General features: G+C 39.7%; 1 protein-coding gene across 2 annotated transcripts in view; it reads left to right on the top strand.

The window, feature by feature from the left end:
• Positions 1-207: 207 nt before the first annotated feature.
• PCCB (propionyl-CoA carboxylase subunit beta) overlaps positions 208-23,697 on the top strand; it is a 156,355-nt gene continuing 132,865 nt past the window's right edge. For both annotated transcript variants that reach the window (XM_080804276.1, XM_080804277.1), the window contains exons 1-5: positions 208-422; positions 3,456-3,575; positions 4,793-4,861; positions 7,583-7,639; positions 9,201-9,314. In XM_080804276.1, the coding sequence (XP_080660402.1) occupies positions 240-422; positions 3,456-3,575; positions 4,793-4,861; positions 7,583-7,639; positions 9,201-9,314 (543 nt within the window). In that variant the 5' untranslated portion in view covers positions 208-239. The remainder of the gene's footprint in view (positions 423-3,455; positions 3,576-4,792; positions 4,862-7,582; positions 7,640-9,200; positions 9,315-23,697) is intronic.

The raw sequence follows: 23,697 nt of genomic DNA, 5'->3' as shown, positions 1-23,697 counted from the left end.
TCTTCGTGCAGCAAGGAAGGCACAAGAGCTGAGGACTAGTACTATCCTCCTTAGAGTAACGCTCTAGTGGGATCTGGGGTCTCAAAAGCTCCGCCTTTTCTCCTCAGAGGGCCCTGATGTCCAACCCACAGGTTCTTTACGTCCCATAGATGTTGCGCAGGCGCAGAACCCGATGTGCCCACGCTTGACGCACATGCGTACTCAGACGCACAGGTTGGGGGCTGGCCGGCAGAGCAAAAATGGCGGCGGCAATACGCGTGTTGGCGGCTGGAGCAAGGCGCAGCGTTGTGGTGAGCAGTCTCCGGCCCGCAGTCCGCAACCTGTGTAGCCAGCCTATCTCCGTTAACGAACGCATCGAGAAAAAGCGCAACGCCGCTTTAGTGGGAGGAGGCCAGCGCCGCGTAGATGCGCAGCATAAGCGAGTGAGTCCAGCGGAGGTCGGGCCATCCCCTAGGCGTTCACGACCTATCACAGCGTGCCCAGTTCGCGACGCCCCAGTCGTTTCAGCCAATCAGCGCCATGCCGGGGAGGGGCGGGGTCGAGAAGGTTCACCTTAGGTACCTGTTGCCTTTCACCCAGTTGCAGGTAAAACGAAGATAAGCACCACTGTGCTTTACTACTTTCCACTTTTCTTCTGGATATTTAGAGGGAGCTGGCCGGCTCCCAGCTGGCTCACCACTTGACATCTATAGACTTTTGGACTAGTTACTTAATCACTAGGAGTCAGTTTATTGTAAGAATAAGATAGTAGTACTTATCCCTTCACAATCTTATTGGTATAGCTACGGAAGCTATGATGGGCACTTAGGGGGAAAAAATCTGTTTATTCTCCTGCCCCGTGAAAGCGTGATAAGTTCTGGCTCCATTATGGAAGCAGGAAAATCGGAACATATGGCAGGGGAATTAACGTGGGCAAAATCTCACATTAATATGGGGCGGGGTGTGCACGGGGAACTTATGGAACTTCTGACCCCACAATGCTGGCAGAACGCCTTTAAGGTCTTAGCATGCATCGACATGCTTCGTAGGAAAGGTACCTGTCGGAGGCAGGGAGGTTTTTGAGGTGAGACAGCTGGCCTTCAGAGATACGCTGTGTAGGCCATTTAGCAGCAGGAGAAACTGAGGCCCAGATCAGTAACCTGGGACTTGAAACTAGGCTCACGCAGTGCATCACTGACACGTGTGTGAATCTGGACTGAGTTAAATAACCAATCTGGAAGATACAGAAGTGAAATTCTTAGAGGTGATGGGCATTTAGGCACAACTGTCAAGTGTGGGGGTGGTGAGTGGGGTGGAACACTGGGATCTTTAGTGAGAAGATTTGAACTACCTCTTTATTGAAGTCTAAACTGGATGTTGATTGATTGATTGATTGATATTTTTAGATTTTACTTATTTGTTTGACAGAGAAAGAGCGAGAGAGCACAAGCAGGGGGAATGGCTGGCAGAGGGAGAGGGAGAAGCAGACTCCCTGCTGATCAGAGAGCCCAGTGCAGGGCTTGATCCCAGGACTCCAGCAGATGCTTAACTGAGCCACTCAGATGCCCCTTGAGTGTTGATTTAAATGTTATTTGATTTGACAAGAACATGAAGGTGACTGTTCCTTTTTGACAAGTTACCTAAATCCTTAGGAGTCAGTTTATTCTTTTTTTTTTTTAAGATTTTATTTATTCATTTTTTATTTGACAGAGAGAGAGAGATCACAAGCAGGCAGAGTAGCAGGCGGGGAGGGGGGGAGTGGGGAGAGGCGGGCTCCCTGCTGAGCAGAGAGCCCGATGTGGGGCTTGATCCCAGGACCCTGGGATCATGACCTGAGTCGAAGGCAGAGGCTTAACCCACTGAGCCACCCAGGCGCCCCAGGAGTCAGTTTATTCTAAAGAGAAGATAGTAATAATTTTGACCCTTGGGAGTGAGATGTAAATTTGGTTGAGTGTGGGTCCATCTGGGTAGTGCAGTCCTTAAGCCTCAGACTCTTGGTTTTGGCTCAGGTCGTGATCTTCAGTGGTGGGATCAAGCCCCAAGTTGGGCTCCAGGCTCAGCAGCGAGTCTGCCTGGGACTTGCTCTCTCTCTCCCTCTGTCCCTCCCCCGCACCATCCCATGTGCACTCTCTCTCTCAAATAAATAAACCTTAAAAAAATTTGGCTGAGTATGTGGTGCCAGGAGTGCTTTTCCTCCCTCCCCTGGTGTGGCTCGGTCTCGATTGAAGGAACCTTTACATCATCCTTTGGAAGGCCTTTCAGTGCTCCTGTGCACTCTTTCTATTGGGACCCATTGCTGACTTCCTCCCTGGAACATCACCCCACTTCTTCCTGGGTAGACTCTACTGGGCTTAGATGCAGGCTCAAGAAGCAATTTTTCTTTTGCTAGAGCTGACTTAGTCAGGAGGCCGACTTGATTTAAATCCCTCTCTCCACCCCTTTTTAAATAATTTTTTGGACTATTTCATAGGACAGATTCCCAGAAATGGAATTACTGGGTCAAAAGATAGAAATATTTTTAACACTCTAATATACATTGCCAAATTGCTTTCTGGAAAACTTAATTCTACTTTACACAACAGTGTATATGATGGCCTGTTTGTTTTAGAAAGACCTGGCTTTGGCTACTTTCTTATGGGGGGAAAAAGCCAGTTTGAGGTGGTTTTTTCTCTAGGGTGGAGGGAGGTTGAAATACAGTGGGCCTGGCTGTTTGGCTTGCTCTAAGTAAGGGCTTGAGAGTCCAAGCAACAGAGGCTGTTGATAAGTTGAAGGTTCCAACCTCACCCCCTCCAAGCAGCATTTTTTTTTTTTTTCAACTCTTCTCAAGTGAGCTCTTTACTGCTCTCTGTCCCACTCCTTTTCTTCTCAGCTATTACCTTTGTGGGGTTGTCTCAGTTATCATAGTATCACTGTCAGGTGTGGGGTCCCTAAGCAGAGCCCCTAATGTAGGATAGTGTGAGAAGCCCATGGAAGAGGCAGGAGAAGAACCAGGAAGTAGTCCCAGAAGTGTCCTTGGGGTTGACCACTAGTGAGGTGAGTTTGTGTGGAGTTCCCTAGAAGAAGCTTGTGAATCTGGGTATGTGGCCTCAGACCCTTCACTAAGCCTACTTTAGTTTTCCAGCTCCTCCATTCTTCTTTCTATTCCATTCTTGCTCCTTAAGTCTCCAGTAAATGTTTGTGGAACTAGTATCTTGTTCCACGGTCAGGATCTCCTTACCCCCACTTCTCTTCACCTTTTCCTCCTCCCATTTCCTTATTTGCCTTCCCCAGTTGGCTCCTGAAGCACCCTGTCTGCCCTGATGTCCTTACTGACTGAAATCTACTTGTCATACCAGTGTTTTGGGCGGGTTGATGGAATAGAGGCTTTTATGAGAGGCGAAGGGGTAAACCCTGTCTTCCTGGCCTTCTCATGAATGCTCCTTGCTTACTGACTTTGCCTGTGATGACCCCACTAAATGGTTTTTGTTGCGTTGTAGGGAAAGCTAACTTCCAGAGAGCGGATCAATGTTTTGCTGGACCCTGGCAGTTTTGTTGAGAGCGACATGTTTGTGGAACACAGATGTGCAGATTTTGGAATGGCTGCTGAGAAGAATAAGGTATCTTTTCACATGGTGGTATGAGCCACTAAGTTGCACTTTCTAGCTGTGGCCGTGCTGGCCTACCCACTAGACTAATGAAGGCCTTTTGGAACTCAAAAGTACATTTAAGAATTTTCAGGTTTGGGGCCTGAAGTTGCAGAAGTGCCTCTGGAGAAGTAGTATTGGGCCTCCAGGTTCCCCTACTTAACCTTTGTTGCAGATGCAGGAATGTGAGTGGGACTGCTCATACCTTGGGCAGAGTGACTCTGGCCCAGCTTCCAGGGCTCTGGTTGTGGGTTCAGAGATCTCACAAATATGGATTGACAAACTTGGAAGGAAAGATGAGAATGTCTTTTAGTTGTGTTCTAGTTTTTTTAGGCACCAGAGACCCCTAAAGCAGGACCATTTGCCTGTTTTGACATTTTAAGTTTATGGAGCTTTTGAGGTCAGAGTCACCAATATTTTTTTTTTTTTTTTCTTAATCGGGTGTTCTCCATGGGTATGCGGAATTCTTTGGACTCACTTTTGATCAGTTTTCCTTGGGTCTGCATATATGCTGTTAGTGACCAAAGATTTGTGAACTTGGCACCAAATCAGCTGGCTCCATTTGAGTCATTATGGGCCACACAGTATTCCAGGATTCCAAGCAAAATGATGGGTTTGCCTTAAGGTTTGGGGGTGGGCTGTGTGGCTTTGTGGACTTGCCATGTGTCATTCTATGCCCTTCTCCTTCCCGTGGCATTTGGTAGTGGCAGCTCTAGGGAGTTTTGATTATTTTGCTTTTAGGAAGGAAGGTGAGATCTAACTATAGTGCCCTTCACTTCTATTGACGAAGCAGTAGCCTAGTGCTTGCTGTTGCAGAGCTGAGCAGGGAAAGAGGAGATTCCATCATGTTCCTGATTCATACTGAATTTCAAGAAATTTAGGGTGGGCATTTGTTTTGGGCTTTTTTTGGTCTTTCATTGCCAAATTCATTAAAAGACATATTTGGGTTTTTTTTTTTTTTTTTAATTTATTTGTTAGAGAGAGAGAGCGAGTGAGAACAGGCAGACAGAGTGGTAGGCAGAGGCAGAGGGAGAAGCAGGCTCCCCGCCGAGCAAGGAGCCCGATGTGGGACTCGATCCCAGGACGCTGGGATCATGACCTGAGCCGAAGGCAGCTGCTTAACCAACTGAGCCACCCAGGCGTCCCCATATTTGGGTTTTTTAACTTTTATTTTTCTATTTTTCTGATAGTTTCCTGGAGACAGTGTGGTCACTGGACGGGGCCGAATCAATGGAAGATTGGCTTATGTCTTCAGTCAGGTATTTAATAACTCCAGTATGCTGTGCGTTCCTGGAGGGCAGAGTCAGGAGCAAAAGACATGACAAGAGAGCAGTTTTGGGGAATGAAAACTTGCTTGTAATGGGGGCAGATGAGGGATTTACTTTCTGTTTTTCAGTGCATATGTTGAGAGTTTTATACTATAGTATGTGTTTTTTCTTAGGGAGAAAGAATCAATAGTCTTGAGTGATGATCACAGGGCATTAATCATGTAAAAAGTCCCAGGCCAGGAGTTTAATCCAAGTGAGTGAGATTCCTCTTGGCAGGTTGGGTGTGTGCCTGGAGGGCATCCATGTCCTGGGCATTGTGTCGACTGAGAGAGTGCTGTGAATGCAGCCTGGGTGGAAAGCACTAGACTCCATGAACCATAGGTTTTGGGCTTTCCTGAAAGTATTAGAACAAATTTTCTTAAGCTGCATAAAGATGGATACAGTTTCTTCACACTGAGACTGTAGAAGAATATAGTATAGGAGGCAGAATAACGGCCCCTCAAAATGTCCAACTCCTAATTCCTGAAGTTTATGAATGTTACCTTACATGGCAAAGGGGAATTAAGCTGCAGATGGAATTAGTGTTGCTAATTAGCTAACCTTAAAATAAAGAAGCCTGGGTTACCCAGATGGGCATAATATAATTACAGGGTCCTTAAAAGAAGGAGAGGCAGAAGCGAAGTTCCAAATGGTGTGTTGTGAGAAGGGCCTGCCACTGCTGGCTAAGAAGATGCAGGATGGGAGTAATGAATGAAGGAATGCAGACGGTCTCCAGAACCTGGAAAAGGCAGGAAAAATGATTCTCTCTTGGACCCTCCAGAAAGGCGCCTAACCATGCTAATCTTGAGTATAGTTCAGTGAGGCCCACGTAGGACTTCTAAATTACAGAAATGTGAGAGAATAAATTTGCGTTGCTTTAAGCCACTGAATTTGTGGTAATTGTTAGAGCAGCTAATAACAAACTAACACTATACTATTTTGGGTTTGATTACTTTCTCCCCCCACCCCCCCCAACCAGAGGTGGAAATATGCATGTAATTCTAAATGTTTAGTTCCTTTTTATAGATCTAAAATTATAAAGCTTGTTTAGTATTAAAATTATGGGTTTAATAGTAAAATAACTATGTTTGGGTAATTTTGAATGTTTTGTACTTAGACAATACTCATTTACTTAATGAATTCCCTTTGAAATGTTTTAAAACTGTGTTACAGATGGGTCTACCAAATGCTTAACTAGAAGAAATGATTTCTCCTTTTTGTAAATTATGAGAGCGAGGCAAAAACTTGTACAGAAGGAACCATTAATCAGATAGCCAGAACAAAGAAAGTTACTGTGCTTTCTGGGCTCAACCTTCTAACTACTGAGCAGATACAAAAATTCACTGAATTGATACTTTTTATCAGCCCATGGGGTAGGGTTGGGTAGGGATGGGAGGAGGGGAGAGGGAAAAAACTGAGCCAGAGTTTCTGCCCTGAAGATGCTAATCATTTTGTAGATAGAATGGGGCAGGACAGGAGGGTCTTCAGTACAGATAGAGTGAGAGAGATTCTGTGCAAGTGCTGTGGGCTGAGGACAAGGGATGATCACATTCAGGCTTGAGGGATGTTTTATGGAAAAAGGGGCTTTTGAAATAGGTCCTGAGGGATACTGAGGGTGGGGAGTGATAAGCCAGCTTTTCTGTAATGATCAGCAAAATGTTACTATCTGCAGTTGCTTTTTGTGGGGAACTTCTTTTCCAGAGAAGCAGCCTCAGTCTCTTGCTTGATAATTGGCCATAAGTATGTTCTGGGGAGACAAGTAGGGGGAAAGGAGAGCCCAGTGCTGGCTCATCATTCAGTGTACAGGTTCGTATCTCATGTGTTTTTAGCCTCACTTTCGCGTTCTTTTGCTGCTGGTGATTGTGAATCCAGAGCCCCTCTGATGAAGTTGCTTTAGAGAATAAACCTTTCCTCTTCTCAAGATGAAGGAGAGGCCCTGTGGGTTCCAACTGCTCCCCATAGAGACTTTGTATCAGTCTGTTTTCACCCCTCCTCACCCCCGCTTTCCATGGTTCCTGCATTGTCCCCTCCTTGTGGTTACTCCCCCTGCAGTGTATAGGCTTCTGTTTGTTCCCTCTAAGTCAGATATTCTTCTTGTGCTTTCATTTCCCCTCAGGTTTATTCAGTCTCTCCTCTGTGGATGTTGCTTCTTCCTTTTTTGTCCTCGTGGGCTGAATCTCTTTTTAATTCGCTGCTGTCTTTTTGAGATGGTTTTAGGAAGGAGGTCCTTCCTCCTTCAAGAAGCCCTTTATATCAGAAGCTAATGAAACTCCATAAGCCAGAGGAAGCAGTGAAGGCTCTGATTGACTTTTTTCACCTCCCTCATCAAAATGACTGATAACTTTCTAGTAATAGAAATGCCTCACTGTTTGATATCTATAGAATCTGATTTTTCAGGTTAATTCTGCATGAAAAGTTTTCCTTTCCATAGAGCTGTGACTCATTTTTGTAGAGCAAGTCTTTGGCTCCCAACAATACATGAACTCCCTTTAAAGATACAAATTATTTTATAGAATAGTGAATGAAAGAAGACTATTCCTAATTTTTTGAACGTCTAAAAATCCCTCAAAAACTTTTGGCTAAGAGTTTTTCATTTCTTTCTCCTCCTTGTGGCTCTTTGTCCCTGGCTAGTCACTATATTTTAGTTGTTGATTTAATTGTTTTCTTTTTTAGGATTTTACAGTTTTTGGAGGTAGTCTGTCTGGGGCGCATGCCCAGAAGATCTGCAAAGTAAGTATTTAGTATTGAAAACCAGTACTTTCATCAGTCACTTGGTACATATTGAGTATTCGGGTGCAGAACTATATGTGGGGTGGGTGCTGACCCAAAGTTCCCTTCAGTCAGGAGTTTATAACATTTTTTTTTTTTTGTATCATGGATCCCTCAGCAGGCTGGTAATTATTTGCATGCATAAAATATATAGTATAACAAAGAATTAAAAATATTTTAAAAAATCACATTTGTAATATATGTGCTTTCTAATTCCTCAAGTAACGAAATTTAGTTGTGGCTCCAAACTGCTATAATTTCACAGTACGTATGAATAAATATCCCATTTCAAGATATCTGCAACAACTTGAATGTGCCATAAAAATATCCATGGCTTCTGTTAAGGACAAAGTCACAGGTATTTCTAATACTTTATTAGTATTTTTTTTCACCTTTGTTCATTATTAAAGGAAATGCTAAAGATCAACCAGAGTTAATAAAGATAAAGATGTAAATTTTTTCCCATCCAAGGCATGGATGAAATCTATTTATAGACTGCTTGGGGTTCTGAAGAGTCCAGGTAAGGAGCCTGTAGTCTAGGTGGAGAGTCCAGGTACTAAAAGATAAAGAGCAGTACAAGGATTGATTACCTGATGGTATTTTAAAAATACTGCTAGTGATGAGATGCTCTGGAGATGAATAAAAGTATAGATTATATTTGGAGAACTTTGGAATTAGAGGTAGGGTTGACTGTTAGTAGCTGGTGAGCGCTTCCCTGTGTATTGAAAAACCTGGATTCTAGACATGGTCTTGTCATATCTTTCTGAAACCTTGGACCAATCCCTTAACTTTGAAACCTCCCCGATTTTTCTTTTTACTGCCTCTGTTATCATGGTTAAATGAATAATATGGAAGTGAAAGTGCTTTGTGAACTGTCAAGAGCTATTAGGAATGTTACTTATTAGGCTCTCAACTACTGACCCAAGAGGAAAATATGGCTTATTACAAGTAAAAGCAGGCCTGGGCCTGGCCTCTGGTTAACAGATGGATCTACATGTACTTTCACAAAAATAAACTTTGCTATTGTGTCTACTGTCAGTCCTCTCAAAAGAGTAATGGGGTCGGGGATGGAGTGGCGGCGGCAGTGGTGGTAGTGGCAGGGCCTGGCTGGCTCAGTCAGTGGAGCATGTGATTCTTGATCTCAGGGTCATGAGTTCAAGCCCTATGTTGGGCATGGAGCCTACTTAAAATAAATAAATAACTGGGAACAAAACTGGCTACTGGAAAATATTACAGTTAGGCCTGAGGTTCTAGAAATCGTTGTTAGGAACAGTCTTTGCCCCTGCGGCTGGGAAGTGCTTTGGCTCTGGGATGCCTGAGGGGCTTTAATCTGCCCTTAAAATTTTGGTTCTTTGTTTTCCATGAAGGTACCCAATAATCCTGGGGAAGAAAGCCAGTGTAAATGACTCCTGTCTTGAAAAGTATGCTTAGAACATTTTCCAGAAAACACCATGGTGCTTTATAAATTCTGTTTTTGTTCACAGGATCAGTTGTCTCATAAAAGATTTCTTTGCTGTTTCAGATCATGGACCAGGCCATGACAGTGGGGGCTCCAGTGATTGGACTGAATGACTCCGGGGGAGCACGGATCCAAGAGGGAGTAGAATCTTTGGCTGGCTATGCAGACATCTTTCTGGTGAGAAACCTGTTAACCGAGTATAGAGAGTAAAATAGTACAAAGCTCAGTTTTCAAAGCTGTGTCCTGGTCAGAGCTTCCTTATCCCTATTGTTCTCTGCTATGTGTCTGTTCTGTGGCTTCTTCCTGTGTCACTGGGGAAGGCATGGAAGGTGGACAAAAAGCAAGAGAGTAGGTGGAGTGGGTTTTCTTTTTTTGTCACAGAGAGCCACTCTTAGGGGAAAACTAGATTAGAGATCACTTGTAAGGGAAATATACCTGATTATTTTTTTCAAAAGCATAGAATTATAAAACATGGAATTATAAAAGATTAAAAATGAATTGATATGATGCTAGAAATAGGAATTTTAAAAAAAATGCAGTGCTTTTTACTTTGGTTAAAACGCAAGGTCATTGAATGAAGTTCAAGTTGTAGTACAAAGACGAAAAATTAGCCAAATCCCACCATTCAGAAACATTCGATGAACATCGAATTCAGATTTCTTTCTGCTTACTTACTGAAATTACAGAGGAAGAAATGAAAAACACAAAAGTAAATTAAATGTGTCATTTGAAGTAGGAAGTATATTATAAGAGAGTAAGGGAGATTCGGGTGAGGGAGAGAGATACTGCCAGATGGAAACTTGAGAAAAGGGACAGATCTACATTTCTAGAGAGGGGAGGAAAAAGGGAGAAGGCAGGAAAGAAACAGGCAGACATTGTTTCTAATCAGGCCAGCTGTTGTTGTCATCCCCTGGGCTGCAGGCTTATGAGCATTCTGTCCCTGTCTACTGCCCTTTCGGTTCCATGAGAAAAACGTGTATTTATTTTGTGTAAGATGCTCTGCTAGTTGTGGAAGTACTTATGTAGGAGTACTTATGTTCATTGAGGAGCCACTTGTAGATCTTAAATCTAATTTTTAATCTTTAATCTTGAGGTCCAGGCATAACCCACTGGGGAGAATTAGCTCTTTGGGTGGCATGGTCAGATGATTTAGGCCTGGAAGGTCTCCTCTGGCTCTTAGCTCGAAGTCGTGCCTGTATAGGAAATGAAGGAAATGAAGCGTGGCCCTAAGAGAAGTGGCGGTAAATCACCACGTTTTAGAGCTTGTCAGTGTTTTAGAATATCTCCTACTCTAACCTGTCTTCATGAGTACAGGCTGCAGGAGGTGGGTTTTATTTTCTTTTCAGGAGATAGGCTTCAGTGATGTTAATAGATTATTTATTGGGGTGCCTGGGTGGTTCAGTCAGTTAAGTGTCCGACTCTTGATCTCCAGTTCAGATCTTGATCTCAGGGTTGTGAGTTCAAGCCCTGTGTTGGGCTCAGAGCCTACTTAACAAGCAGCATTAATAATTTTTTTTTTATTTGTACATCTCCAGCCACTTCCTTCTGCCTGTACAGTTAATTTAACTTTTTTTATAACTTTATTTTGATAGAATTTCAAACTTTATATAAAGATGGCAAAAATAGTACAAGGAACTCCCATATGTCCTTTACCCAGATTCGTCACTTGTTTACATTTTGCCCATTTGCTCTATCATTTCTCTCCATATGTATATAGTTGCAGGTTATATTTATCTGAAACGCTTGAGAATAAATTGGATGTTGTAGCTCCTTTAGTTCTTAAATCCTTCATCATGTGTTTCCTAAGAACAAGAATATTCTGTAATAAAGTGAGTACAATAATAGAAATCAGGAAATTTAACATTGATTTACCGATACTATTCTTATCTATGGTACTTACTCAGATTTCATCAAACAATCCTAAATAAAGCCTGCTATAGCTGTTCCCCTAGTCCCCTTTGCCCCATCTAATCCATGATTAAGTACTGTCTGTAATTATTTTATCTCTTTAATTTCCTTTAATTTGGAGCAGTTTCTCAGTTTTTCCTTGTCATCCACGACCTTGACATTTTTGGGAACAGCTTTAAAAGAAGTATAATTTACAAACCATAAAAATCCATCCATTGTAAGCATGTAATTCAGTGACTTTTAAAAAAAATTCTAGTAAAATTAACAACGTGTTTCAGGTATACAATATAGTGATTTAACAATTCTATACATTATTCAGTGCTCTCATGGTAAGTGAACTCTTAATCCTCTTCACCTATTTCACCCATCTCCCCATTCACCTTTCCTCTGGTAACCATCGGTTCTGTATAATCAAGAGTCTGTTTTTTGTTTGTCTCTTTTTTTCCTTTGTTTGTTTGGTGTCTTAAGTTCCACATGGGAGTGAAATCCTATGGTATTTGTCTTTGACTTATTTCACTTAGCACTATACTTTAGCTCCATCCATATTGTTGCAAATGGCAAGATTTTATTATTTTTTATGGCTGAGTAATAATCCATTATTTATAGATGCGTGCATGTGTATGTGATATATATGTGTGTGTGTGTGTGTGTATGTAGAGACATATATATCACATCTCTATCCATTCATATATATATATCACATTTTCTTTATCCATTCATTTATTGATGGACACTTTGATTGCTTCCATATCTTGGCTGTTGTAAATAATGCTGTCATAAACATAAGGGTGCATATATCCCTTGGATTTAATGTTTTTGTATTCTTTGGGTAAATACTCATTAGTGTGATCACTGGGTCATAGGATAGTTCTATTTTTAATTTTTTGAGTAATCTCCATACTGTCTTCCACAGTGACTGCATAAGTTTGCCTTCTCACGAGTGGTGCACAAGGGTTCTTTTTTTCCCCACATCCTTGTCAACACTTGTTTTATTTGTTTATTTATTGACAATTTATTAGAGAGAGAGAGAACACATGCACAAGCAGGAGTGGCAGAGGGAGAGGGAGAGAGAATCCCAAGCACACTCTCTGCTAAATGCAGAGCCCAACATGGGACTCAACCTCATGACTGGAAATCATGACCTGAGGTGAAATCAAGAGTTGGATGCCCAACCGTTGTGCCACCCAGGTGCCTTGTTGTGTTTTTTATTTTCACTACTGGACAGGTGTAAGGTGGTATCTCCTTGTGGTTTTGATTTGCATTTCCCTGATGAGAGATATTGACCATCTTTTCATATGTTTGGTGGCTGTCTGGATGTCTTCTTTGGAGAAATGTCTGTTCATGTCTTCTGCCCAGTTTTTGACTGGATTATTTGTTTTTAGGATGTTGAGTTATATCAGTTCTTTATATATTTTGGATACTAATCCTTTATTAGGTATGTCATTTGCAAATAACTTCTCTCATGCAGTAGGTTGTCTTTGAGTTTTATTGGTTGTTTCCTTTGCTGTACAGAAGCTTTTTATTTTGATGAAGTCCCATTAGTTTATTTTTTCTTTTGTTTCCCTTGCTTCAGGAGACCTATCTAGAAATATGTTGCTATGGCCAATGTGAGAGAAATTACTGCCTGTGCTGTCTTCCAGGACTTATATGGTTTCCTGTCTTATATTTAGGTCTTAATCTTTCCAATTTTTTCTAGAAAATTGATTTCTAATTTAATAGTGTTGGAAAAGATGCATAGTCTGACTTCATTCATTCTGAATTTTTTGAGACTTGTTTTGTGGCCCAATATTCGATCTATTCATAGAATGTTCCATGTGTGCTTGGGAGTGCTGAATCCTAATCACTAGGCCACAGGGATCCATGTGCACTTGAAAAGAATGTATATTCCCCTGTTTTAGGGTGGAATGTTCTGATTGTATGTTAGATCCATCTGCTTCAGTGTTTCATTCCAAAGCCACTGTTTCCTGTTGATTTTCTATTTGGAAGATCTGTCCATTAATGTGAGTGAGCTGTTAAAGTCCCCTACTATTATTGTTTTACTATAGATTACTTCCTTTATGTTTGTTACTAGCTGCCTCACGTATTTGGGTGCTCTCATGTTGGGTGTGTAAATATTTACAGTTGTTACAACTTGTCGGATTGTTCTATTTATGATTATAGAGTGTCTTTCTTTTTTTCTTGTTACCGTCTTTTGTTTTAAAGTCTGTTTTGTCTGATTAGAAGTATTGCCACTATGGCTTGCTTTTCACTTCCATTTGCATAATAAATGCCTTTCCATTCTTCACTTTTAGTTGGCATGTGACTGTCTGTCTGAAATGAGTCTTTTGAAGGCAGCATATTGATTGGTCTTACTTGATTATCTATTCTATCACTGTATGCCTTTTGATTGGAATGTTTAGACCATTTATGTTTAAAGTAATTACTTATAGGTGTATATTTTTTGCTGTTCTGTTACTGCTTTTATGGTTGCTTTTTTCTTCCCCATTCCTTTCTTTTCTTATTCTTTCATAGTTTGCTGACTTTGTTTAGTGATCTACTTGGATTCCTTTCTCTTTATTCCTTGGTTACCATTAGGTTTATATATAACATCTGCATATGGTGGTTTACACTGGGTTGATAGTTGCTTAAGTTTGAATCCATTCTGGAGTGCCTGAGTGGTTCAATTGGTTAGGCATCTGCCTTTGGCTCAGGTCTTGATCCTAGTCGGGGAATGAAGCCCTGAATCTGGCTCCCTGCTCACAGGGAGCCTGCTTCTCCCTCTCCTCCCTGCTGGTGCTCCTTCTTGCTATCTCTCTCTCAAATAAATAAATAAAAATCTTTAAAAAAAGTTTGAACCATTCTTTACTCCTCTGCCCCTGTGTTTTAGGTATATGGTGTCATACTTTACAGCCTTTTATTTTGTGAATACCTCGACTGAGTTTGTTTTTTTATTGATATACTTTATTTTACTGCTTTTGTGTTTCCTACTTTTCTTACTTATGATCTCTCCTTTCTACTCAGAGTCCCCTTTAACATTTACGACTTTGTTTTTAAGTTTTCCCAGCTTCGGGGCACCTGACTAGCTCAGTTGGTAGAACATGTGACTGTTGACCTTGGGGTCTTGAGTTCAAACCCCATGTTGGATATAGAGGTTACTTAAAAAAATAACATTAAGATTATTTTTTCTCCCCGGATTGAGTCTTCTGATAACTGTTTCTGGTTTTGGCATCAGAATAATTCTGGCCTCATGGAATCAGTTGAAAGTATTGCCTCTCTTTCCTTTTTTGGGAAGAAATTATAAAGGGTTGACATTAGCTCTGTAAATGTTCAGTAAAATTCATCAGTGAAGCAATCTGGACCTTGAGTTTGCTTTACAAATAATGTAAATAATGAAGTATAGTTATCTATAATATATTTCAGGTGTTTAAGATATTCACCAATTCTGTACATTATTCAGTGCTCATCATGATAAGTGTAGTTCTCCTCTGTCACAGTATTATAATTCTTGAGTATATTTCCTATGCTAAACTTTTCATCTCCAGGACTTATATTATAACTGTTAATCCTCTTCACTCGTTTTGCCCATCTTCCACCCTCCTCCCCTTTGTAGATAGTTCTTGATTACTGGTGGAATCTCTGTTTGTTACAGGCTTATCAGATTTTCTGTTTCTTCCTGACTCATATTCAGTAGTTTGTGTTTTTATAGGAATTAGTTCATTTAATCTTGGTCATCAAATTTGCCATACAATTTATAGTGGTTTTTTTTTGTTATTTTCTTATCTTTATTTCTGTAGTAATATCTTCCATTTTTCCTTTTAATAATATGAATATTTTTGTCTATTTCAAAGTTTGTCAATTTTGTTGTCACAGAAGCAGCTTTTTGTTTTTTCTCTATTGTCTTTATAGTCTGTTTGATTTTTTTCTACTCCTAGTTTCCTTTCTTACCGTTCGCTTTGTTCTTTTCTGTTTTCTTAAGGTAGAATATTGGATTATTGATTTGAAATCTTTATTCTCTTAATATGTCCATTCACAGCTATAAATTTCAGCTGTATTCTTAAATGAGACACATGGTCTCTTCTAGAGAATGTTTTGCATGCACTTGAGAAGAATGTGTATTCTGTTGTTGAGGTCAATGCTCTATATATGTCTCTTATACACAGTAGTTCATATTGTTTAAGTCTGCTGTTCCTTCACTGATCCCCGGTCTGATGGTTTAATCCATTATTGGAAGTAGGATATGTAAGTCACTAGCTAATGTTGTGCACCTATCTATTTCTTCCTTTGATTTTTGTCAATTTTTTGCTTCACATATTTTGGGTCTCTGTTAGGTGTATATATTTTTATAATTGTATATCTTTTTGGTATATTGAACTTTTTATCAATATTTGTATGTCTTTACCTCCTGTAATTTTTTAAAATTTGAAGTCTATATTGTCTGACAATAATAGAGTCACCCTGGATCTGTTTAGGTTACCTTTTGCATAGAATCTTTATCTTTTTATCTTTTTTTTTGGGGGGGGGTCAAAAAATGTAGTTTAGATTTTGTTTAGTTGAGAGAGAAAATGAAAGGAGAGAGAGTGCATGAGAGGGGGGAGAGTCAAAGGGAGAAGCAGACTCCCCGCTGAGCAGAGAGCCCAGTGTGTGGCTTGATCCTGGACTCCAGAGTCATGACCTGAGCAGAAGACAGACATTTAACTGACTGAGCCACCCATGTACCCCAACATAGAATCTTTTTCATTTTATTTTTTATTTAAACCTTCCTATGTCCTCATCTATAAAGTGAGGTTCTTGTGGAAAAATATAGGCATATTTTTATTTAACTTGATTTTTAATTTTTTATCCAATTTATTTAAACTTAAAAAACATCTCCCCAGTTTCCCTGTCTCGTTCCCTCCCCCAATTTATTCTCTGTATCTACAAGCTTTTTAAAAAATACATACATCTATTCTTTTAGGTTCCACATATACCTAATGCAGTATTTGTCAGTCTTTGACATTTTGCTTAGCATAATGCCTTCAAGCTCCATCCATGTTGTTGCAAATGGCAAGCTTTTTTTTTTTATGGCAGAATAATATTTCATTGTATATATGTACCACACTTTATCCATTCATCCATTGATGGACACAGGTTGTTTCCATATCTTGGCTATTGTAAATAATGCTTTAGTGAACATGGGGGTACATATATCTTTTTGAATTAGTGTTTCCATTTTCTTTGGATAGATACTCAGTAGTTAAATTGCTGGATCTTATGGTAGCTCTAGTTTTAATTTTTTGAGGAACCTTCATAGTGTTTTCCATTGCAGCTGCACCAATTTACTTTCCCACCAACAGTACACAGGGGTGTCCTTTTTTACATACCCTTACCAACACTTGTTAATTCTTGTCTTTTTGGTAATAGGCATTCTAATAGGAGTGAAGTGATACCTCATCATGGCTTTGATTTGCATTTCTAAATTCACTAAATTATTAGTGAAGTTGAGTATCTTTTGTACCTGTTGGCCATCCTAATGTCTTCTTTGAAAAAATGTCTTTTCAGATCTCCCCATGTTTTAATTGGATTTTTTTTCCTACTGAGTTGTGTGAGTTCTTTATATATTTTAGATATTAGCCCCTTATCAGATAGGATTTGCAAATATCTTCTCCCTTTCAGTAGGCTGCCTTTTCATTTTATTGAAGGTTTCCTTTGCTGTGCAAAAGCCTTTTAGTTTGAAGTAGTCCCATTTGTTTGTTTTTGCTTTTGTTGCTTTTGGTTTTAGTGTCAGATTAAGGAAAAAAAACATTGCTGGGGCACCTGGGCAGCTCAGCTGGTTGAGCGTCTATCTGCCTTTGGCTCAGGTCATGGTCCTAGGGTCCTGGGATCAAGCTCCACATTGGGCTCCCTATTCAGCAGGGAGCCTGCTTCTCCCTCTCCCTCTTTTCCTCCTCCCCCAAATCCCCTCCCTGCACTTGTGCTCTCTCTTAAATAAATAAAAATCTTTAAAAAAAAAACAAAACCTGAAACATTGCTAAGACCTATATCAAGGAACTTACTGCCTATGGCTTCTATGAGTTTATGGTTTTATATTCAAGTCTAATTCGTTTTGAGTTGATCTTTGTGCATAGTGTAGGACAGCTGTCCAGTTTCTTTTGCATGTGGCTTTCTAATTTTTCACAACACTTCTATCTTTCCTTTTTCCTCCCTCCCTTCCTTTTTCCCTTCCTTCCTTCCTTCCTCTTTCTTCCTTCTTCTCCCTTCCTTCCTTCTTCTTTCTTCCTTTTTCTTTTTCTTCCTTCCTTCCTAGAGGGAGTGTGTGTGTGTGTGTGTGTGTGTATAGGGTAGAGGGAGAGGGAGAGAGAGAATCCCAACCAGTTTCCACGTTTAGCCTGGATACTGATGCGGGCTTGATCTCAAACGCTGAGATCATGATTGAGTCGAAATCAAGAGTCAGATGCTTAACCGATAGCCACCCAGGCACCCCTACAACACTGCTTTCTGAAGAGGCGGTCCTTTCCCCATTGTATATTCTTGGTTCCTCTCTCAAAAGTTAGTTGACCATATATGTGTGGTTTTATTTCGGGGTGCTCTATTCTGTTCTGTTGGTTTATGTGTCTGTCTTAATTTAGTACCATACTGTTTTGACTGTTATTGCTTTGTAATATAGTTTGAAATCAGGAGTATGATACCTCCAGGTTTGTTCTTTCACAAGATTGCTTTGGTGTTTCACACAAATTTTAGGATTCTTTGTTTTTGTATATGTGAAAAATGCCATTGGAATTTTTTTTGTTCCATTGGAATTTTGATAGGGATTATATGGAATCTACATATTGCTTTGCGTAGTATGGACAATTTATTCTTTTCATCTATGAGTGTAGAATATTTTTCCATTTGTGTTATTTATCAGTTTCTTCTAGTAATGTTTTAAGGTCTCAATATACAGATCCTTGGTTAAATTCTTTGGTATTTTATTCTTTTAGATGTAATTATAAGTGGGATTTTTACTTAATTTCTTTTCTAATAATTATTAGTGTGTAGAGACACAGCAGATTTTTGTATACTGATTATATATCCTGAAACTTTACTGTATTTATTTATTCTAAATTTTTTTCCTGGAGTCTTTAGGTTTTAGGATTCAGGGTATATATATGTATGTATATATATGTAGTATATGTACATATAATATGTCATCTGCAGATAATGACAGTTTTACTTTGTTTCCGGTTAGGATGCCTTTTCTTTTTTGTGACTGCTCTGGTTAGGACTTCAATACTATGCTGCATATAAGTGGTGAGAATGGGCATCCTTGTCTTGTTCCTGATCTAAGTGGAATTGCTTTCAGATTTTCACCATTCAGTTTATTAGCTGTGGGCTTATTATATGTGGCTTGTATTATGTTGAGGTACATTCTCTGTATACTTGCTTTGTTAAGAGATTTTATTGTAAATGGATGTTGAACTTTGTCACATGTCAAATTTTCTCTGGCTTTCTTGAGATAATCATGATTTTTATCCTTCATTTTTTAAGGTGATATATGACAGTGACTATATTATAGATGTTGAACCAGTCTTGCATTCCTTGACTAAATCCCACTTGATTATCATATATGGTATTTTTATTCCATATTCCATATTCCATGTATTCTTGAGTTAGATTCACTAATATTTTGAATATTTTTGTATCTTTGTTCATCAAGAATATTGGCCTGTAATTCTTTTTTTCTGGTATTTCTGATTTTGATATCAGGGTAATTCTGGTCTTGTAAAATGAGTTTGGAAGAGTTCCCTCTCTTTTGTTTTTTTTTGGCGGGGTTTTAGAAGAATTGGTAAACCTATAAAACTCTCCAGGGGGCAGCAGGACACTGGAACCTGGTAGAGGGTGAGTGCAGAGATACTGCCCACCCTCTGATGTCTCTGGAAAGGATTAAAGTTGGCCCCAAGATACATTCCTAATAAAAACAAAAGTCTGCCTTCAGATTTCAGTCATGATGATCAACTAATAGGCCTCCTTCACAGAGACAGTTCCTGAGCCTGTTGTCCCTTACTGTGTATTGTGGGTTATGGATACCTCAGAACTTTTGCTCCTTTGTTATAGTCCTGTGGGTCCCAGGAGTGTCAGCCCTACTGGCTGCCAGAGTCAGGTGATATAGAGGTGTCCCTTGGCAGCAGTCACAAAAATTGGGTTACCAGATGATGTGATCTCCTTTCTGGGTCACACCAATTATTGCAGTCCCATGGAACCAGGAATGTAAGGTCCTCTGTAAGAACCAAGCAATCAAGAGATGTCCCCTAGATGGCACCTGCAAAAATTGGGGCACCAGGTGTGTGCAAAAGCTCCCTTCTAGGAGATGCTAGTGTTCTGCAGCATGGCAAAGAGAGCACGAAGATGGTGCCCCATTTAGCCTCTCTTCTTGTTGTGTATTCATGCAGGCTCCTAGATGTGTGTGTGTATATGTCTGCCGCTCAGGCTGATGCTTTAATATAAGCATGTGAGCTTTTTTCACTTTAAGTCTGGGTGCAGTTTGCTGCCTTTGAGCTGTGTTTTGGGGTGAGTCCAAATGTGTGAGCCCTTAAAAGTGGTTTTCCAGATTGCTTCAGTCTTTTGGGTCTCAGGACATGAGCCCTGTTAGGTGATTTGGGGGCATAGCTCTCAGATGTTTATCTTAAAAGTTTGGGATTCCCAATTTGGGACTCTAACTCTTTGCTTGTGAGGGAGAAAGTACAGGTTTTATATTCCTTCCCATGCCAGGGGTGGGGTTCATGTGATATTGTGTGCTCCAGTCTCTCATACCTGCCTTGATGTGCTTTTCTTCTGTGTAGTTGTTACTCCTTCAGCCTTTTGGGTTTTTATTTATTTTCAGAGGACATTGTGGCTATGGGAGGAGGTACGTTCAGTTTCCTCCTATATTACCATCAAAAACTGCATTTTAAAATCTGTATTAATAGAGGAATTTAACCCATTTGCATTTAATGTGATTACCAAGAAAGGATTTATTTCTGCTATTTATCTATTTTCTGTTATTTTTTTTGTTCCTTGGTTCCTCTATTAATGCATTTTTTAGTGTTTAGTTATTTAAGTGTGCCATTTTGATTTGCCATTTTGATTCATGTTTGTCGTTCATTTTCATCATTTTCCCCTAATGGTTTACAATTATTAGCTTAAATTTATAGCAATTTGTTTTGAATAATACCAGCTTAGCTTCAGTGGCATACAGAGGTTCTGCTTGTATACATCTCCATTCTTCCCCATGTTGTTGTTATCATAGAGTATATATCTTTATACATCATATAGCCATTAACAGATTTGTAATTGTTTTGTGCATTTGTTTTTTAAATACCATGGGAAGAAGAGAGATGTTACAGACAAAACCAGAGTACTGTAATAATACTGTTTTTTATGTTTACTTAGGAAATTCAATTTCTTAGTGTTTGTTTTTTCTCATGGCATCAAGGTACTTACTGTAGCCCTTTCATTTCAGGCTAAAGGACTTGTAGTGTTTCTTGAATGGCATGTCTAGTGTAAACAACCTTTAGCTTTTGTCTGGAAATGTCTTAACTTTTCCTTTATTCTTGAAGGATAGTTTGTTGGATGTATTTGACACTTTCTTTTTCCTTTCAAGCCTTTTTTTTTTTTTTTCTTGAGATTTTATTTATTTGACAGAGAGATAGAAAGTACAAGTAGGCAGAACAAGAGGGAGAAGCAGGCTCTTCCCCGAGGAGGGAGCCTGATGCAGGGCTTCCCAGGACCCTGGGATCATGACCTGAGCTGAAGACAGACGCTTAACCGATCGAGTCACCCAGGTGTCCTCCTTTCAAGACTCCTAAATATCCTCCTGGACTCTGATTTCTGGTGAGAAATCAGCTGTTAATTTTATTGAGGATCTCTTGTATGTGACAAGTTGCTTCTTTCTTGCTGCCCTCACATTCCTTTCCTTGTGTTTAAGTTCCAGTAGTTTGATTACAATGTGAGTTTGGTGTGAATCTGAGTGGAATTCATTGAGATTCTTGGATGTGTATATTCTTATCTTTCATCAAATTTGGGAAGTTTTCAGCCATTATTTCTTGAAATACTTTAATCTGCTTCTTCCTCTTTTTTAAAATTTTCTTTTTACTGCTCTTTTTAAAAAAATTTAATTCAATTAATTAACATATAATGTATTATTAGTTTCAGAGGTAGAGTTCAGTGATTCATCAGTCTTCTATTACACCCAGTGCTCCTTACATCATGTGTCTTCCTTAATGTCCATCACCTTGTTACCCTATCCCCCAACCCACTCCCCTCCCAGCAACTCTTCTATGCTTAAGAGTCTCTTGTGGTTTGTCTCTGTCTCTGATTTTGTCTTGTTTTATTTTTCTCTCCCTTCCCCTATGGTCATGTTTTGTTTCTTAAATTCTACATGAGTGAAATCATATGGTAACTGTCTCTGATTGACTTATTTCTCTTAGCATAATACCCTCTAGTTCCATCCATATCATTGCAAATGGCAAGATTTCTTTTTCTTTTTTTCTTTTTAAAGATTTTATTTATTTATATATTTGACAGAGATCACAAGTAGGCAGAGAGGCAGGCAGAGAGGGAGAAGCAGGCTCCCCGCCGAGGAAAGAGCCCGATGTAGGGCTTGATCCCAGGACCCTGGGATCATGACCCAAGTCGAAGGCAGAGGCTTAACCCACTGAGCCACCCAGGCGCCCCAGCCTGCTTTTTCTTTTTCTTTTTTTTGATGGCCGAGTGGCATTCCATTATGTGTGTGTGTATATGTATACCACATCTTCATCCATTCACATGTTGTTGGACGTCTGGGCTCTTGGCATAGTTTGGCTGTTATGGACATCACTGCAATAAACATAGGGGTGCAGGTGCCCCTTCAGATCACTTCATTTGTAACTTTGGGGCAAATACCTAGTAATGCAATTGCTGGGTTGTAGGGTGGCTCTATTTTCAACTTTTTGAAGAACCTCCATATGTTTTCCAGAGTGGGTGCACCAGCTTGCATTCCCACCAACAGTGTAAGAGGGTTCCCCTTTCTCCACATCCTTGCCAATATCTGTCATTTCCTAACTTGTTAATTTTAGCCATTTTGACTGGTGTGAGGTGGTGGTATCTCATAGTGGTTTTGATTTGTATTTCCCCGATGCCAAGTGATGTGGAGCATTTTTTCATGGTCTGTTGGCCATTTGGATGTCTTCTTTGGAGAAATGTCTGTACATGTCTTCTGTCCATTTCTTGACTGGATTATTTGTTCCTTGGGTGTTGAGTTTGATAAGTTTTTTATAGATTTTGGATACTAGCCCTTTATCTCATATGTTTTTTGCAAATATCTTCTCCCATTCTGTTGGTTGTCTTTCGGTTTTGTCAATTCCTTCCTTTTGTGTGCAGAAACTTTTTATCTTGATGAAGTCCCAATAGTTTATTTTTGCCTTTGTTTCCCTTGCTTTTGAAGACATGTCTAGCAAGAAGTTGCTGTGGCCAAGCTCACAGAGCTTGTTGCCTGTGTTCTTCTCTAGGGTTTTGATGGATTTTCCTGTCTTGCATCTAGGTCTTTCATCCATTTTTAGTTTATTTTTGTGTATAGTGTAAGGAAATGGTCCAGTTTCATTCTTTTGCATGTGGCTATCCAGTTTTGGAAATGTGTCCAATTTTCCCAACATCATTTGTTGAAGAGACTCTCTTTTTTCCATTGGATATTCTTTCTTGCTTTGTCAAAGATTAGTTCACTATAGAGTTGAGGGTCCTCTTCCTCTTCTTCTGAGAGTACTATTATGTTTATGTTGGTACATGTCTAATTCCTTACAGGTTCCTCTGGCTGTTCATTTTTCTTTATTGTTTTCTTAGCTGCTCCTTAGACTGAACAGTTTCAGTTGTCTTATCTTCAAGTTCTCTGAATTTTTCTTTGCTTGAAATCTGCTGTTGAACCCCTCTAGTAAGCTTTTCATTTCAGTTACTGTCCTTTTCAGCTCCAGAATTTGTTTAGTTTCTATTTCTGTCTCTTTATTGGCCTACTCATTCTGTTCATTGTCTTTCTGATTTCCTTTTTTCCCCCCTCATGATTTCCTTTAGTTCATTGACTATATTTAAGACTATTCCTGGGGTGCCTGGTAGCTCAGTTGGTTGAGTGTCATTCATGGTTTCGGCTCAGGTCATGATCTCATGCATCATGAGATCAGGCCCTCTGTCAAGCTCCCTTCTATCCCTCTGCCTTTCCTGCAACTCACACACACATGCAGGGGCACTCTCTCTCTCTTAAAATTAAAAAAAAAAAAAAAAAAAAGGACCATTCCTATAACATCTTTGACAATTCAGATGTCTGAGCTTCCTTAGTGATGGTTTCTGTCAAATTCTTTGTTTCCTATAAATGGTCTGTAGTAGCCTGTTTTTTATGTGTTTTGTAATTTCTTGTGTTTGTTGAGTGCTGGGAATTATGTGTATTTCTGGTAATGTTGGAAATCCAATTCACTCACTTGTCAGAGATTGTGGAGTTTTGCTTGTTGGAGGCTGAATCTATCCATTTGTGACTTTCTGAGTGGTTTCTGCAAAAATATGTTACATGTTGAGTGTGGTCACTGAAGTTTCTGGCAGTCAACCAGTGACCTGACAAAGATTTCATTAAATGTCTGGCTCCTTGAAAAGAACCTCTTTATTTTTATTTATTTATTTGTTTTTAAGATGTGATGTGTCGGGCACCTGGTTGGCTCAGTTG

This window comes from Martes martes (genome assembly GCF_963455335.1).
Source record: "Martes martes genome assembly, chromosome: 1".
Lineage (NCBI taxonomy): Eukaryota > Metazoa > Chordata > Mammalia > Carnivora > Mustelidae > Martes > Martes martes.
The sequence above is the reverse complement of the archived record's forward strand: the minus strand, read 5'-3'. Positions and strand labels throughout refer to the sequence as shown.